Source organism: Hyperoodon ampullatus (genome assembly GCF_949752795.1).
Source record: "Hyperoodon ampullatus genome assembly, chromosome: 7".
Lineage (NCBI taxonomy): Eukaryota > Metazoa > Chordata > Mammalia > Artiodactyla > Ziphiidae > Hyperoodon > Hyperoodon ampullatus.
In genome coordinates, this window is record NC_136920.1 from 56,043,378 (window position 1) to 56,060,631 (window position 17,254).

Genomic DNA, 17,254 nt, shown 5'->3' on the forward strand with positions numbered 1-17,254 from the left:
CCTCCTAGGTTTCAGTTTTCTCACCTGAAAAATTGAGAAAGTTAACATTCATCTCTCAGTGAAATACGGAGCAAGGAAATAATATTGTCAGTGCTAAAAAGTGCCATACAGGTGGCTTCCCTGATGGCACAGTGGTTGAGAGTCCGCCTGCCGATGCAGGGGACACGGGTTTGTGCCCCGGTCCGGGAAGATCCCACATGCCGTGGACTGGCTAGGCCCGTGAGCCATGGCCGCTGGGCCTGCGCATCCAGAGCCTGTGCTCTGCAACGGGAGAGGCCACAACAGTGAGAGGCCCACATACAGCAAAAAAAAGGTCCATCTATCAAGATTCTTTAAAAAAAAAAAAAATGTGTACTCTTCAGAGGTGGAATTGAAGCAATCTTTAACTCCTTTTCAGCCATCCCTTTTACAAAGCATGGTCCAAATTGTGTCCTCAGGCAAGGATCCTGGTTCACCTCTTGCCAGTGTCTATCTGTTGATCCAGGCAAGGCTGCCCCTCCCTGACACACACAAGAGGGACTAGTTGAAGAATATCATATGGTTGGCAGTGAGAGAAACGATCAATTCATGCAGGCTTGGCTAGGAAAGCTAGTATTTGAAAAGCTATTGTTTGGAAAACTAAGTGAGTTGTAGGAAATTCTAATTTGTTTTACATCTTATAAGGCACTTTAGTCATTGCCAAAGATAGGACCCTAGACATATGTGGCTTATGCAGTAAGTTTATTGTTTCCAATATGTCCCCCTTCATTGTGTGAAGCTGGAAGGTTCATGCATTTACTCCAGAGCTCATAAAGTTAAGAATGCTGTGTACTTATGGATCATTAATGTTTAATTAAAAAGTTATTAGCTTTTAACCTTGCAAATCACCCAGGCTTGGAGTAGGAATTTACTGCAGTATCACTTAAGACTAATGACAAAAAAAGTCATAATTACTAAACATCCTTCCCATGAACAGGACTGCTGCTGGCCTATACAGCCCCCTTCCCTCAGAAATCAGAAAAAAGTGTGTCGTGAGACGCAACCCTTCCAAGGCACATATTGTGAGGCTTCAGCCTGTACTAACTGGGTACCATTGTGCACTGCACAAACTGTATAACTAAACATGTGGCCCTGCCTTTATATAAATGTATAGATACATTAAATATAAACCAGGGATAAAACATTACCAGAAGTCTTATTCAAAACAGTATCATTTAATACTTTCACCTACAGCGAGGTGATTAATGCTGAAATATAGCCTAGATTATAGCAGAATTGTGTATAAAATTACACAATTCTATCTTCTATAAAAATAACTGTAGCATTGGCAAATCAAATAGAAAAAGTGAATAAGCAAGTCTGAAATCACCTGAAAATGGTTAGTTCCTTGTATAGATTCACGACCACCTATGTTTATTAAGTAATTGCTAGTAGAGCAAATATCTGCACCAAAATGAAACCAGGAAACCCTGTATTAGCTTGGAAAGTTTACCTAATGGTCACACTGATAAATGACTCAGAAATATCCAAAGTATGGAAATGCTTGAGAGTAAACAATGCCTTATAATACATTAAACAAAAAGTATACCTATTTCTTAAAATGATTCATTTATTAATTGCTATTAAGTAATTTAGTTCTAAAAGAGCCAAAAGAAACAAGTACTAATTGTGGAAAGGATTTTGAACTTCTCCTTTTGGAAAGTAAAAAAAACGTGTACACGACTACGATAGTTTATTAGTTCCTTGACATTACCACATGACACATTTTATATGGCATGAGAAAAAAATGGTCAAATGATCTCATCTTTCTGGAAGTCAACTCAAAAGCTGAATGCAAGTAGCATTTTTGGACTTTATAGCAGGGAATGGAATTTCCTTTATAATGGAAACAAAATCATGTAGTTTTCCCTAAAGATTTAGGCACTTTGCAGCAGGCTGTTGCCAATCTACTAAAACTGGTATGAAGAAATACTTTATAGTGTAAATATTTAAACACAAACCCTATGATTACATTTAACAAAGAAGTGAGTGATGTCTCAAATGTATATTTCATTCTGACAAATACACACTGGAATCACCCTATGGAGAAGTGCAGTGGGAAGGACTTTCATCCTTCCATATTTGCGGAAGGTCTAGAGAACAGGGGGCAAACTCCCAGAACGAGATAGTGAACATTTGAGGCCTTGCAGGCCACACACGTCTGTAACATATTCCTCTTTTTAAAAAAAATTAATTAATTAATTAAATTATTTTTGGCTGTGTTGGGTCTTCGTTTCTGTGTGAGGGCTTTCTCTAGTTGCGGTGAGCGGGGGCCACTCTTCATTGCGGTGTGCGGGCCTCTCACTGTTGCGGCCTCTCTTGCTGCAGAGCACAGGCTCCAGACGCGCAGGCTCAGTAGTTGTGGCTCACGGGCCTAGTTGCTCCGTGGCATATGGAATCCTTCCAGACCAGGGTTCGAACCCGTGTCCCCTGCACTGGCAGGTAGATTCTCAACCACTGTGCCACCAGGGAAGTCCCCTCTTCTCCTTATTATTCTATGTTTCAACAATGCTTTTAAAGTGTAAAGATCATTCTTACTTTGCAGGCCATACAACCGCAGACTGGATTTCATCTGTGGGCTGTAGTTCACCAATCCCTGGTCCAGAGCCATTCGATATCATAGAACTTTCATTGTTTTCTTTTAGGTGCAGATGATGCCAGGATGAACATTTGTAGGGAACCATATTTCTGTGCTTAAAGATTTCTCTAATAAATGTGCTCTGCTGCAACCTTAGAGTTACTTCTGCACACTCGACTTAAAAGTGATGATCTGCAGATCTGACATTTGCCAGAGAAGTTTCAGAAGCTTTATGACATTTTCGTAAATATTTAAATTACCAATGACTAAATCTGGTCCACATTGCAACACTGTGCTCCTTAAAAGCCATGAAGCAGGTCTCGTAATAAGGGTTAAAAAGGAACTGAGAGCAAAGTGTGACCTGTGATTGGTGCTGTAATTTTTTTTTTTTTTTTTGGCGGTATGCGGGCCTCTCACTGTTGTGGCCTCTCCCGTTGTGGAGCACAGGCTCTGGACTCAGCGGCCATGGCTCACGGGCCCAGCCGCTCCGCGGCATGTGGGATCTTCCCGGACCGGGGCACGAACCCGTGTCCCCTGCATCGGCAGGCAGACTCTCAACCACTGCGCCACCAGGGAAGCCCTGGTGCTGTAATATTGACAGCTGCTGAGCTAAACAGAGTGGGACAATTTTAGGTCACTTGCAGGCCTGTATTCGAGTGGGTTTCAGGGTTTTCTAGTAGGAAATATTCTTGTGATCATTTTCTACACTAGCTACCAATCAAAACAGGCAGCAATTTGCTCATTTAATTATAATGAAGGTCTTGTGAAACAATACCAGATATTTAAAGTGTGTAAAGATGGTGGTCAGTCTGCTTATTCCAAATGTGCATCAACAACAGCAGAAATTCTGTAGGTAACAATACCGCTTAAATTCCTTAGTGATCTGTCTTCTCCTTAGCTGCTCTGATTGCCAACTTTGTTTTCCACCTTTCCCTCAAATATGTCAAGGTTTCATTACCCAAGGTGAAAGGTTACAGTCTAAAGCTAGAGTTTTATCTTCAGTGTGAATTTCAAGTGAAGAAGTGTCTTTAACTGGGTCTAGGTAATGTCCAAGTAAGATAAAATACTGAAACATTAATTACTAAGCATAAATTTATCTACTTTTGACTTATTTTTACAGAGGGACTAAAGATGTTTGGGTTTGTTGATAAACATGTCCTTTTACCACATTCAAAAACTGTACTATAAAGAAACATATGCTGGGCTTCCCTGGTGGTGCAGTGGTTAAGAATCCGCCTGCCGGAGCTTCCCTGGTGGCGCAGTGGTTGACAGTCCACCTGCCGATGCAGGGGACACGGGTTCGTGCCCCGGTCCGGGAGGATCCCACATGCCGTGGAGAGACTGGGCCCGTGAGCCATGGCCGCTGAGCCTGCACGTCCGGAGCCCGTGCTCCGCAACGGGAGAGGCCAAAACAGTGAGAGGCCCGCGTACCGCAAAAAAAAAAAAAAAAAAAAAAGAATCCGCCTGCCAATGCAGGGTCGAGCCCTGGTCTGGGAAGATCCCACATGCCGCAGAGCAACTAAGCCTGTGTGCCACAACTACTGAGCCTGCACTCTAGAACCCGCAAGCCACACTACTGAGCACGTGCGCCACAACTACTGAAGCCTGCATGCCTAGATCCTGTGCTCTGCAACAAGAGAAGCCACCACAATGAGAAGCCCGTGCACCGCAATGAAGAGTAGCCCCCGCTCGCTGCAACTAGAGAAAGCCCACGCGCAGCAACGAAGACCCAACTCAGACAAAACTAAGTAAATTAAGAAAAAAAAAAAGAAACATATGCTTCTATAAATTGAGGTGGTATATTCATAAATTTGTTAATCTACTAGAGAATTCTGATGTGACAGTTCACAATTGTCTACTTCCTCATTTTCACTGGAAATTAAGGTTACTAAGGGTTAAGAATTCTAATCAATATACATAAATAAAAATACTAGAAACAATAAAGAAGGAAAGCAATCTTGAAAGGTCTGAAAGAAATGAAGGATGTGTTTTTGTTAAGGAAAAAAGGAGAGTAATTTTGTCCTAAAGTAGTTGCTTAGAGGTTGTCAAATGGTTTTCCAGAATGAGAAAGAGGAAAGTAAAGAGAAAAACCTGAATGGGTATAGAAAGTTGTAAAGGGTCTGCAGACGGTCGGGGGACGAGGAGAGGTAGAGAAGGGAATGGGGGCGGGGAGAATACCTTATTCATGTGGTCAAGCTGGCTAAGACTGAATGCATTTATTTATAATTTAAAAAAATGAGCTCAATGAACTGCCTCATTTCCTTGCTTGGTGCCTGCAATAAATGCTGTATTTGCCTTCACCACACACACACACACACACACACACACACACACACACACACACACACGAAGAGCTCAATAGTGTACAAATGCAAAACTAGAGGTTGAAATTCCCTGTTAAAAGGACGGAGTTTCTTGGATTATTGGTCTGTATTTAATGAGACAAAGCAATTACTGTCACTTTGGTCACATAGGTAAGTATTTTTTCACAGTGACCTATAATATTATTTAATTAAGCATTCAAACCTTTTAACAACTTCTCCAAATCACATTCTAAATGAAGTCTTCTTGACCTCTGACTTTGAGACTTCCCAGAGGGCCCCTGGAAAACCTCAAAGGATTTGTTCTCTCACTTCATAAAAAGAGAGGTGTTAAACTAATTAGGTTTATTTGATATGTTAAATTGCATGGCAAGCATTGTCAAATAAGTGATGCTTAACCTTCCCTAGATTATAGTTCCATGGGTATGTGTTATTAATATAAGTATTTCAGAAACTGTATGAAATTTCTAGAAGTTTGTTAATGTCATAGCTGTCCATGATATGTCCTGGTATAATGTCATAACTCCATTTATCTTGAAATGCTGAATGTCACAGAGTCAACCAAATTTCCTTTTCAACTACATTTTAATGAACTTATCAGGCCTTTAACCATAGCCATTGTAAGCTTTTCGTCATTCACAGATATTGTTTCACTCTGATGCCTTCCTGAAAACTCTTGTAATCAGCTACAGGCTTCATTTTCAAGATCTTCTCAGAGATCCATGGAAAAAACTGTAACAGGTACCCTGAGGTACAGGCTTACATAACTTTAAGATCACACCACTGGACTTAATAAGGATTTCCAGAACTAACGGAGAAGCTCATGGGTTCATGAAATTGCTAACTGAAATCAAGAAAGACCTGAATTTATCACATGGGACTGAGTAGAGTGATGAAGAATGATTATGATTCCTTCTATGACTTTTGCTTGGAATATTGCTGGTTCTTCTTTTTTTAAAAAAATATTTATTTATTTGGTTGTACCGGGTCCTAGTTGCAGCAGGCAGGTTCCTTAGTTGTAGCAGGCAGCCTCCTTAGTTGAGGCTCCTTAGTCCTGGCTAGTTCCCTGGCCAGGGACGGAACCGGGGCCCCCCTGCATTGGGAGTGCGGAGTCTTAACCACTGCGCCACCAGGGAAGTCCCTTATTGCTGGTTCTTTAATGTTCTATTTTCTGGATTTAAGGAATGCCTTTTCTCTTAAGCTATCTAGCACTTACAGCAATTTAGTAGATCATATCTTTGTAAACAAAAATGAAGCATTTATCTTTTCTCCCTGTCTGAACCCTCCAAAATTTGGAAAAAACTCTTATTGAATACTTATTTCCATGGCAATACAGTTATTTGAACAAGTTCAATAAGAATTTGTTCTCCCTGTAACAGGACACAACTGGAAACACTGATTATATTACCAAGGCTTTGACTGGAATGTCATATTTGAGGATGATGTGCATAAATATGACAGTTTTAAGGAATTAATAAGGCTGACTTTAAGGAGCCAGTGCTTACAAAGTCCTCCTGGAAAGTTGCCTAGTGCCTGGGTTACAGGGGTCCCAGCCTTACAGGTGAGTTAGGAAGGCCACTTCCTGGCAGGACCAGAAAGCTTAAGATATTTTGGGGACCTGGAGAAGGAGGGATTCATCCAAATCTGAAGGCATGCAAGGGAAGTCTGATGGCAAGTTCTCAGCTTGGATTCCTACACTCGAGGAATTTAAAAGTCCAATCTGGGATTCCTAATAAAAGTTCAAAAGGCCTATGTCATCAATTACTATTCTCATTGCACTTATATAAACAATCAGGCCAAGTTTGATGAGACTAGACTTGTTTTGCAAACAAAAACCGTCTTACCTTGATTATCTTTGACAAAACTAGGGTGATTATAAAGACAAATTTTATGTTTCAATGGAAAACTATAATATACCCATGCGGATTATCAGATTCTAGTCCTGTTCATTCTCCTTGAGCTATTTTCACCTCTTTGTAAGCCCAATCCTGCCATCTTGCGCATTTTGTCACTAATTAACATTTCCAATTTTCTACCACCCTTCTGACTTGGCATTACTAAGAACTAAAACTGCCCTTTTCCTGAAGCCCTGCAAGCTGAAGCTGGGTGTAACTTTAAGGGATTTACCACCACTACAGTTTGGGCCACTCAGGAAGTTCACCAGAACATGGTCCTTTGAGCTCTGGGAAATAACCATGTGTGTGAGACTGCCACTACTATCCTGACTCCACTGTTTAAAGATGGCTTAAGACCAACATCTAGAAATCCTTTTGATTGACTGCCCTCTGTACTCGAAAACTGAGTTTATATAATCTGCTCCAACTATTAATTTTTGCTTTTCCTTTTGTTTCTCCATAAATCTATGCCTTCCTTCCCTTTGCAGATCTCTTATCTCCTAACTTCTAACCTGGATCTTCTCTCTACAGCCACCAACTTGGCTTCTAGTCTGTGAAACTTCTTGGAAAGTTTTAGGGGAAATAAAAGGGTCCAGAATACACTACTGTGGCATAAAAAACATTTTGAGCTGAATGCATTTGAGAATCAACAGATGCAGGAAGAGGCTTTTTTCCTGAATTCCCTTTATCTGACTAAAAGCAGAACCTCCCTAAAGGACTCAACTGTCAAATCCTCTCCTGGGAGTTTCAGTGCCACATCTAAAAAGACGCTGTCATAGAACTATCGTATCTCCTACTTATTCTCCTAAGGGCCCATTTATCTTTCCTAAAAGTCATTTGTTTTCCCCTAAGTGCCCTTTCTCGCTGTCCCCTTCTCTTATTAAGATGGTATATAAGCTGCAAATTCTGCCTCAAGTCACATTTTTCTCTGAACTTCCATTTACATATGTAAATAAAAATCTGCCCTTTCTCTTGCTAATCTGTCCTTTGTCAGCTTATTGAACAGGCCTCAACAACTGAATCTAAGAGCGTAGAGGAGAGGCTTCCCCCCCAACTGGAGAAACCGTTAAGTACAGTGGCACGCTCCCATAAACCTCAGAAACACTGGCAGCTTTACGCCAGCCAGCAACTCCAATTAGACATAAAAGTTTCCTTATTCTTAAAGGAAGTGCAGGAGTTTAAAAAACAGCACTGAAGTTTTCCACTCAGATGGGTCCTGACGGTTCCTTTTTTTCCACTTACTGCCCCCTGCACAATGGACACTTAGCCAAATTTCAGTCATTACTTCCAAATGTTTACAGCATGGTGAGTAAGCGTAATTTTAGACACTGAAAAATAAGACAAAGTGATCAAACTAATTATATTATGGTATTGATATGACGCACAATGTAAGACAGAGGTAGATCTGCAAATTGCCACTTAGTTGCAAATTCCAATTAGAACTGATTCTCTTTGAAACATCAATTTTACATAAACACCTATCCAATAGCACATCATAAACCACAGGGCTAGAATAATTTTTTCTGTCATGTAAATGTGGAATTGAGAGCTAAAACTGTTAAACTTAGCAACAGATGATTTTTTTCAAGAGCAAAGTAATATGCAACCCATAGGACTCATAAGAAACCCTTGAACTAAATTATGAGTCACCTCTAGGGACATTGGCTAAATTCTGAGGGTGTTGGCATTAAAACAGAACTTAATTTTTTTTCAGGCATTTAAAGATTTTCATGCATCGTGTACCTGAAGTTTTTGGTCTCTTGATTTTCTTTGACTCACACCTCTTCCTCTCCTTGGTGTATGAAAAACCCTCTTGGTGTAAGGAAAGCCCAGTCCTGGAAATTTTGCACTGAGGTTAAACCATAATATTTGATCTAATTCTAAACCAAACACCACTATTTGGGGGTCTCATTTGTGGATTATTCAAAAACAAATGTTTCTCCTGTTCATCATTAATTTATATAATATCACAAGGATAAAAGAGATCACTTCAGGAGTGGCAATGTTTCATGAAAACACCAAGGTGTGAAGGGGTAGGCAGGTAGAGTGACCAATCAGATGAGCACAACCACCTTTCACCTAGCTTTTCCTTAAAAAGAGTCAAACTGCTTTCAATTTTTTGGAGTGAAAATGGCAGCACAGATAGTATAATAAAATGTGCAAGCTAACTGCTTCTTTCACATCCTCATAAAGTACTAATGTTTTCTAGAATACAATTTGCTATAGGGCTCAGAGACGAGCACCTTTCACATCAGTTGATATGCACACAAACCACTATCTGCTCAAAAGGAAACAGGTGTTTTTGTACACTCTAGTTAACAGCGACTCTCTCAAGAAAATAAAGTGTGGGCGGGGGGGAACGGTAATAACCCAACCCTGTAATAATACAACCCAGAGTCCTAGAAGGGAAAAAAATTAAGCCATATAAAGACAATTTAGCAATAACCTAAAGGTCACCAGTATTTCCACAATACTTGATATGGCACAGATACAAAGTCTTGAGTGTGGTAATACTTAGGTTGCTAAAAAGGGAGCCACGTGTGAGACAAAAACTAACTTGGAAAATTAAAGAACCTGGATTTAGTCTTTGCTTTCTCCTCAACCCTTCTAAAACTTCTTTGCTGAGCAGTTTCATGCCGTTTGTTTTTACAACAGAAACAAGGGTCTTTGAAGACTTGGCCACAGTGTTACAAGTCTCTAAGGTGCTGGACAGCTTTATTCAATAAGAAACTACAGGTGGCAGTGGCTGAACTGCTCATTCAACAAACTGTTCTAAAGGGCCTCAGTGTCAGGGCATGCTCTCTGTACCCTTAATCTGACCTTAATACTGCAGAACCTTAGCCTCACAGCGTTCATTAGCATTGTTAGGAAGGATGTACTTTGTTTTTATACAGATTCTTTATACAGAAGTATTTCTTAGTGAAAAGTACAAAAACGACAATAGTGTGAAACAAATGAACTCATTAAAAATTGTTAGATGACTGACAGCCTAGGTAGTTGCACTCGAATGTAGCCAGACGCCAGAATCTTGTGGCAAAATAAAGAACAGTCTTACAGGCTTGTGTTGGAACTGTTTAGTTTATATTTTCCTAAGGCACAACCAAAGTTCTTTTAGATTTATATTTTGGCAAGTTTTTCTTGCTGGAGAATCATAAAAGCAGGTGGGAAGTATCTGCCTAATGGCATGTTGGCATGCTAAAGTAAGGAAAATAGTACTTGGACTAAAACTAAGGCCAGCAAGTGAAGAAAAACAACAAAATCTGTATTCGTTTTAAATTTGTACCAAGGCTTCTTACTGAATACTAGAAAAACAACAGAAGTGTCTTATACCTTTGCTTAAGAAAAAAGTGACTTTCCTTTGGAAGCCGTAGCTCAGAATTTAATCTGGTGTAATGACACCATGTAGTAAAAACAATCTGGATTTTATAATAATGTATAAGCAGGGAAAAGTTGTAAAAATGCTAAATGGTACAGAGCTACAAATATGGTGATATATGAGCAAAGGGGTCAAATCAGGTTTTTATTCCAGGCAGGTGTTATGTTTGTGAAGAGTGATTCAATTTGTTATACATTCAAATCCAAATTAGAACTAGCTGCCTTACAATGAGATTTCACTGCCATGTCTTAGCACTTTAATTTTTGGTAGTTCTGTTACAAGTTCAAGTAAGTTAGAGCTGTCTTCAACCCTTATATCTCTTTCCTTCAACAAAATGAAGGAGCAGGTATTCTAATAAGCTTTATGTACATAAGATCCTGATCATTTTAGCTCTAGTTCACCCAACACATTTCCCTGGGCATAACCATGGCCTCTCTGAAAACTGGAAAATATTGCATAATTTTAAAAGTCAGAGTATAACGACATTTACTGGTAACTTCAAATGAGTTATTCTAAAAGGATGAAATGTGTTTGCCCACCAATCATGTTTGCCTAGCCATAAAAACAGTGACAACTTAAAGAACTGCAAAGATCAAAGGAAACGGAGCAACCACCTTTAACTGGGTGGAGGTGGAACATTCTACAGGTGTCCTGGTGGCCTTCATAAAGGTTACAAGATGACCCACCCACCCTGCCGGGCTGTGACCACAAACGACATCCCAGAGCCCACCGCAAATCTGGAATGTGACAAGTATAGAACCCAGTGGCAGGTCTGAGCTTGCTTATAACACTCGGACCAGCACAGAGGCAGACCATGAAGAACTACCAGAATCCCACAGATAGCTCTTTTCTTTTTTCTTTCTTTCTTTTTTTTTTTTTACCTTGGGAAACCATCCATGAGGTTACTATGACAAAAATATAAATCAAGGCTGAAATAGCTAAGTGCTGCCTCATAGCTGGCCATCTGGATATGGGGTTTTGCCAGTCATTAGCTGACTGTTTTCATTATTTAATCAAATATTAAGAAAAGTTTAATTCACATGCAAGCCTTGTCAAAAAAGAGAAAAAGGTTAATTTCCTATGATCAGCACAAACTGTTAACCTGTTAAGAAAAGCCCAATATTTCCAGCATTTGAGTATATACATACACATCATGTCTGTTTCTTTTGAAACATCTTAGAGTGATGGTGAGGAGGAGGAAGAGAAATGAGATAAAGACACAAGCTAAACATCCAACAAGCCCCATTCCTCATTCTCTGTGTGGCTGGCAGCATTAGTCAGAAAGTCACTCCTTTGCTGCGATGGTCATGATATATTTGAACGTGTAGATCTCTAAAGATTTCCTTACTCATTTGACCAGGCCTATGGTACGTGTTATTTTGTTTTATTGGTGAAATAATTCATCATTGCTTCCTGAGAGGCTCAAACAGGATCACTGGCCAGATTCCGAAGAGAAACTGTTTGGAAACAAGTTAGGACAAAATGAAAGAAGATAAAATTGTTCCATGTTATCCTTGAAAAAGAATGAAAAAGAACTCATGGGCTATGACTACAGTGGTTTGCTAGTGGTTGTCCTGGTATTAATAACCTGAGCAGAGCATATTCTTTCTAGGTCTACACCAGATCTCAGAAACTATTTTTATTTAATTTATTTAAATATATTAAGCATCTACTTTGTCAAGCATAGAGCTGGGCATTTAAATCACCTCAGATCTTTAAAATAACTCTACAATGTAGCTATTAACAGCTCCATTTTACTATTGAAGAAACTAAGGCTTAAGGAAAAGAGACTTGCCCAAGGTCATAGAGCAGTAGTGGAAGACTTAAGATCCAAGAGCATCAGGTCCCAAAGCCTGTACTCTCTCTGCTACATCTCCACCCCACCCCCTTCTTCCACCTCCATCCCATCCTCCCATTACCTCTGTCCTACACACACACACACACACACACACACACACACACACACCCTAGGAAGCGGACTTACCTTCACCTTTGGCCTGTATCTCAGGTAAAGTGTTCTTGTATATAAACTGAAAGAAAAGGGGAGGGGGGAAAGCTTTTCAAACAAATTTTTTAAAAATTGAAGTATAGTTGATTTACAATTCTGTGTTAGTTTCAGGGGTACAGCAAAGTGATTCAGATATATATATATATATATATATATATATATATATATTCTTTTTCAGATTCTTTTCCATTACAGGTTATTACAAGATATTGAATGTAGTTCCCTGTGCTATAGAGTAGATCCTTGCCGTTCATCTATTTTATATACAGTGGTGTGTATCTGTTAATCCCAAACTCCTAATTTATCCCTCCCTCCCCACCCCCTTTCCCCTTTGGGAACCATAAGTTCGTTTTCTATGTCTGTGAGTCAATTTCTGTTTTGCAAATAAGTTCAGACAAGTTTTTTAATTCACGCAAACTGGCTTACTGACAAATTTAACCACAGTGCCTCTGTATATACAAAGAAAAAGCAACACTGACAAATAAACTTTGTTCATTTAGCAACCTTTTTTTGAGGACCTACTCTATGCAGAACAGTTGGCAAGATCCTAAGAAAGACAGAAATGATCAACTCTCGGACTGTAACCTTAGGATGTTTGTAGTTTAGTAGGGAGCATTCTGCTCATGCTTGATGTGATTCATGTCATGATTGCCAGTTTCATCTCTGAAGATATATGGTAGTAAGAATTAAGGTAGAGTATTCCTAGAATATTTTAGAAACAGTTATATCAGCTCTATCAGGATTACAATACAGGTATGAAATAACCAGGAAGGTATCACTTCTTCAGAGAATCCTTTAAAATGAGTCACCTCTAAAGATAAGATCAGATTCTGGGCGTCCCTGGTGGCACAGTGGTTAAGAATCTGCCTGCCAATGCAGGGGACACGGGTTCAAGCCCTGGTCCGGGAAGAACCCACATGCTGCGGAGCAACTAAGCCCGTGCGCCACAACTACTGAGCCTGCACTCTAGAGCCTGCACGCCACAACTACTGGAGCCCGTGCAGCTAGAGCCCGTGCTCTGCAACAAGAGAAGCCACCGCAATGAGAAGCCTGTGCACCACAACGAAGAATAGCCCCCGCTCGCCGCAACCAGAGAAAGCCTGTGTGCAGCGATGAAGACCCAATGCAGCCAAAAATAAATAAATAAATTTATTAAAAAAAAAATAAAGATGAGATCAGATTCTAATGTATCAGTCCGTACAGCAAAAATAAAGTTAAATTTATCTCTGAAAAATTTATTAAACTGTCCATAACTTAACAGCATACATAGTTTATATATAGTACACGATTTAACTGTATTTGAATAGTAGTATACAGTATAAGTACATATGCAAAACATAATTTTATAGCATGAAAAATTTTCTCCTTTAAATAAGAGAATGAAAAGATCACGTATGTTTGAATTTGAGTAATTTAGTGTGGCTATGATGCCATTCTAATGTACCCAAAACTGGAACTGTAAAGAGAAGCATCATATATTATGAATACTTTACTGTCTTAGAATATAATCTTACTCTGACAATTTTTCAGATGTTAATCTCTAAAAGAAAGTTGCCATGTTTTCTCTTCTCTTTAGTGAAGAGTGCTGGACTGGGGCAGAGAAGCCCTGGGTTCCAAGCCTTGCTGTCACCTCCACCGCTCCCAACTATTTGTTAAGTACCTACGACATGGGGGCAAGCACTGGACCCAGAGCTTTATACACACTTCATTCTTAAACTACCCTACTAGGTAGGTATTATTATTCCTGTTTTGCATATGAGAAAGTCTCAAAAAAGGTCAAATATTTCATTCAAGGTGCTACAGCTAGTAAATGCTAGAAGCAGGATTTGAATTCAGGTGCTGTCTAATCATTATCCAATATATTCTACTCCAACTAGCCAGTGACCTTGTGTGTCACTTCTCTCTGGGCCCCAGTTTCCTTCACCATCAAATTAAGCAGTTATATTAGTTGATTTCTAAGGTCTTGATTGGTTTGGGGAGACAGAAAATTCTGGGCTCAAATCCAGGCAAGATCATGTGTGAGGCACCTGACTTCTCTGAGCCTGTCTTTCCTCAAGTGTAAAACAGGACCATCATGAGTATTAAAGGAATAATATATATCAAGCCCAGATGAGGCTATGAGCTGAAAATTCAAACTTTTTATTGTGGAAAATTTCAAACATAAACAAAAGTACCTATCATATAAAGTTGTTAAAAATACCTCCTTATCTTCCTTATATTTGCAGCATCTGTGGTGATGTTTCTTGTTACATTTCTGATACTGGTTATTTATGCTTTTCCCCTTTTCTCTTTTAGTCTCACTAGATGGGTCAGCTGTTAATGTATCTCAGCTCCAAATCCACTCTTCTATATTCCATCCTGTTTGTGATGAAGATGAGACTACAAACTACATTCCTGCCTTGCCAGATGCTCCCTAATAGGCTCTGCTAATTAGGGCATTTGAAAGAGACTGAAAAGCTGGAGGAGAAAGAAAGGACTTTTCATTTTTGTTTCATTTTTATGAGGGGCCACTGGCTTGTGGTTCTTGTGAACAGCATCCTAACAACACTCCATCACTGTGGCAGCAACAGTTTTTTCCTGTAGCAGCAGTACCATTTTTTAAAATATATTTATTTTATTTATCTTTGGCTGCATTGGGTCTTTGCTGCTGCACGTGGGCTTTCTCTAGTTGTGGCGAGAGGGGGCTACTCTTCATTGCGGTGCATGGGCTTCTCATTGCGGTGGCTTCTCTTGTTGTGGAGCATGGGCTCTAGGCACGTGGGCTTCAGCAGTTGTGGCACGCAGGCTCAGCAGTTGTGGCTCGCGGGCTCTAGAGTGCAGGCTCAGTAGCTGTGGCGCATGGGCTTAGTTGCTCCATGGCATATGGGATCTTCCCAGACCAGGGCTTGAACCCGTGTCCCCTGTATTGGCAGGTGGATTCTTAACTACTGTGCCACCAGAGAAGCCCAGCAGTACCCTTCTTAAGAGTCCTGGGTCTCAGTGCCATGGGGTCTTTCATCTGAGCTCAGGTAACAGCTCCAGCTGAACAGTGCCTCCTGTTCAGACATGAGTTTGGAGTCCCCAAGTTCTTCAATACTCCTCCTGTCAAGAGATAGGCTCTATGACTTTGACCAATGGAGTATTGTGAGAGTGATACAATTTGAGTTGAGACTAGGTTATAAAAGGTCCCACTGCTTCCACCTGGTTCTCTAGAGATGCTCCCTCTGAGGCAAGCCATCTGTCAGGTAAGAAGTATTCATTGCTGTATTATATTACACTGCAGTTATGTCCTTGGGACTTCGTGGGCAGTGTTAAAGTGCCAAGTTTTTAATTCTTGGGTTTGCTTTATAGTTATTTTTGTTTCTCCTTTTCTATCATTTGCCAGTTTCCCCAAGCATTTCCTCCCATAACCCTCCCTCTTAAACAGTTATTTCTAATATGCTATGGGCTGAGAATCTAAATATTCAATGCAGTAAGAAGTAGCAAAAAATAAAATAATTATACTTAGAGCCAGAGTTTAAAGAACTCTTCCATGATTAATAACCTTGAGCTCTTCACAGTATGAATTCAGTGATCCTTATTTAGTTGCTTATATTATTCTCAAGTAGTTAAATTCAGGTTGCCTAAATAAGTTGATCTCTAGACAGGTGAGATGCAAATGTTTTAAAAGGTCTTCTAAAAATTTCACTTGAGTAAATTTTCACATTGGTTCAAAGGAAAATTTTCTTCCCCTTTCTATAAATATTTCAGCTTTCTCAATTCTTGAGATGAATTTGAGATTAAACATAGACTGATCCCCTGGTAAAGAGATCAATATGTACACATTCATTCATTAAATCATTTAACAATATATACTGAGTGCTCACTATGTGACAGACATTGATTTAAACACTTGGGAGAGTAGCAGTGAATAAGATAAAGTCCTCGCTCTCAAGAAACTTACAGTCTAGTTGGGGGAGGTAAACAAGTAAACACACCACTGGTTATAAATGCTGTGAAGAAAAATAAGGCTTGGTAAGGGGAAAGAGTGATACAGATGTTATTATTTGAGCAGGGTGATCAGAGAGAATTCTGATTCTATTTTTGCTATAAATGGCTGACCTCCAACAAATTCTTGAATTTATTTATTTAATTTATTTTTTGGCTGTGTTGGGTCTTCATTGCTGCGTGCGGGCTTTTCTCTAGTTGAGGTGAGCGAGGGCCACTCCTCACTGCGGTGCACGGGCTTCTCATTGTGGTGGCTTCTCCTGTTGCAGACCATGGGCTCTAGGCACGCGGTCTTCAGTAGTTGTCGCGTGCGGGCTCAGTAGTTGTGGCGCACAGGCTTAGTTGCTCTGCAGCATGTGGGATCTTCCCAGACCAGGGCTTGAACCCATTACCCCTGCATGGGTAGGCAGATTCTTAACCACTGCACCACCAGGGAAGCCCCAACAAGTTCTTTATTAGGGGAACAAGGAAAGAAAAGTGGCAACCAATTTATTTCAGGGAAGGAGACAAATTAAGTTGGGGACTTCAGATATTCGTGCTTTCCCAGTCCCCACTCGGGGGATCTGGCTACTTTTTTCCCCTTAAATTTGTTCTCTATAAACAAAGATATGATGATCAACAAGAAATGGTAATGTTTATATCCTACTTGCACTAAAAAAGGAGATGAATGACCTACTTAAAATGTAGATCATGTGCCAGAGGTCAGTTACTAGAGCTGTCACCCTTTAAAGATGAGAAAACAGAGCTTCAGAGAGAGTAAGCGACTTGCTTAAGATCACCCGGTGGCAGAGGCAAAGCTGGAACATAAGTTTCTGATTCCGTCTGTGACATTTTATATTTACACTGTTGTATTTGAAGAGTAAAGAAAGAAACACTCCAATACTAGGCTAAAAAAGTCTCTTATTTCCTACCTGAAAAGGATGTGAAGATAAGAACCAAGGCCAGTTAAAATATGCCACCATGCATGAAACTGTGTGGTAACAGCTATGATAGGTGGCACCTTCTTTCGAAAGTTCCTGTGTAGAGAGGGGGGGAAAATATGCATGTCAATTATTTTTTATATTTAACAACTAATGCTGACAGTCTTAGAGC

General features: G+C 40.0%; 1 protein-coding gene across 2 annotated transcripts in view; it reads right to left on the minus strand.

Annotated features, from left to right (window-relative positions):
- Positions 1 to 9,871: 9,871 nt before the first annotated feature.
- The window catches only part of ACER3 (alkaline ceramidase 3), a gene marked incomplete at its 5' end in the record, with an annotated part of 196,778 nt that continues 189,395 nt past the window's right edge, over positions 9,872 to 17,254 (minus strand). For both annotated transcript variants that reach the window (XM_079709508.1, XM_079709507.1), the window contains 3 exons: positions 9,872 to 11,645; positions 12,173 to 12,218; positions 17,074 to 17,178. In XM_079709508.1, coding sequence (XP_079565634.1) covers positions 11,592 to 11,645; positions 12,173 to 12,218; positions 17,074 to 17,178 — 205 coding nt within the window. In that variant the 3' untranslated portion in view covers positions 9,872 to 11,591. The remainder of the gene's footprint in view (positions 11,646 to 12,172; positions 12,219 to 17,073; positions 17,179 to 17,254) is intronic.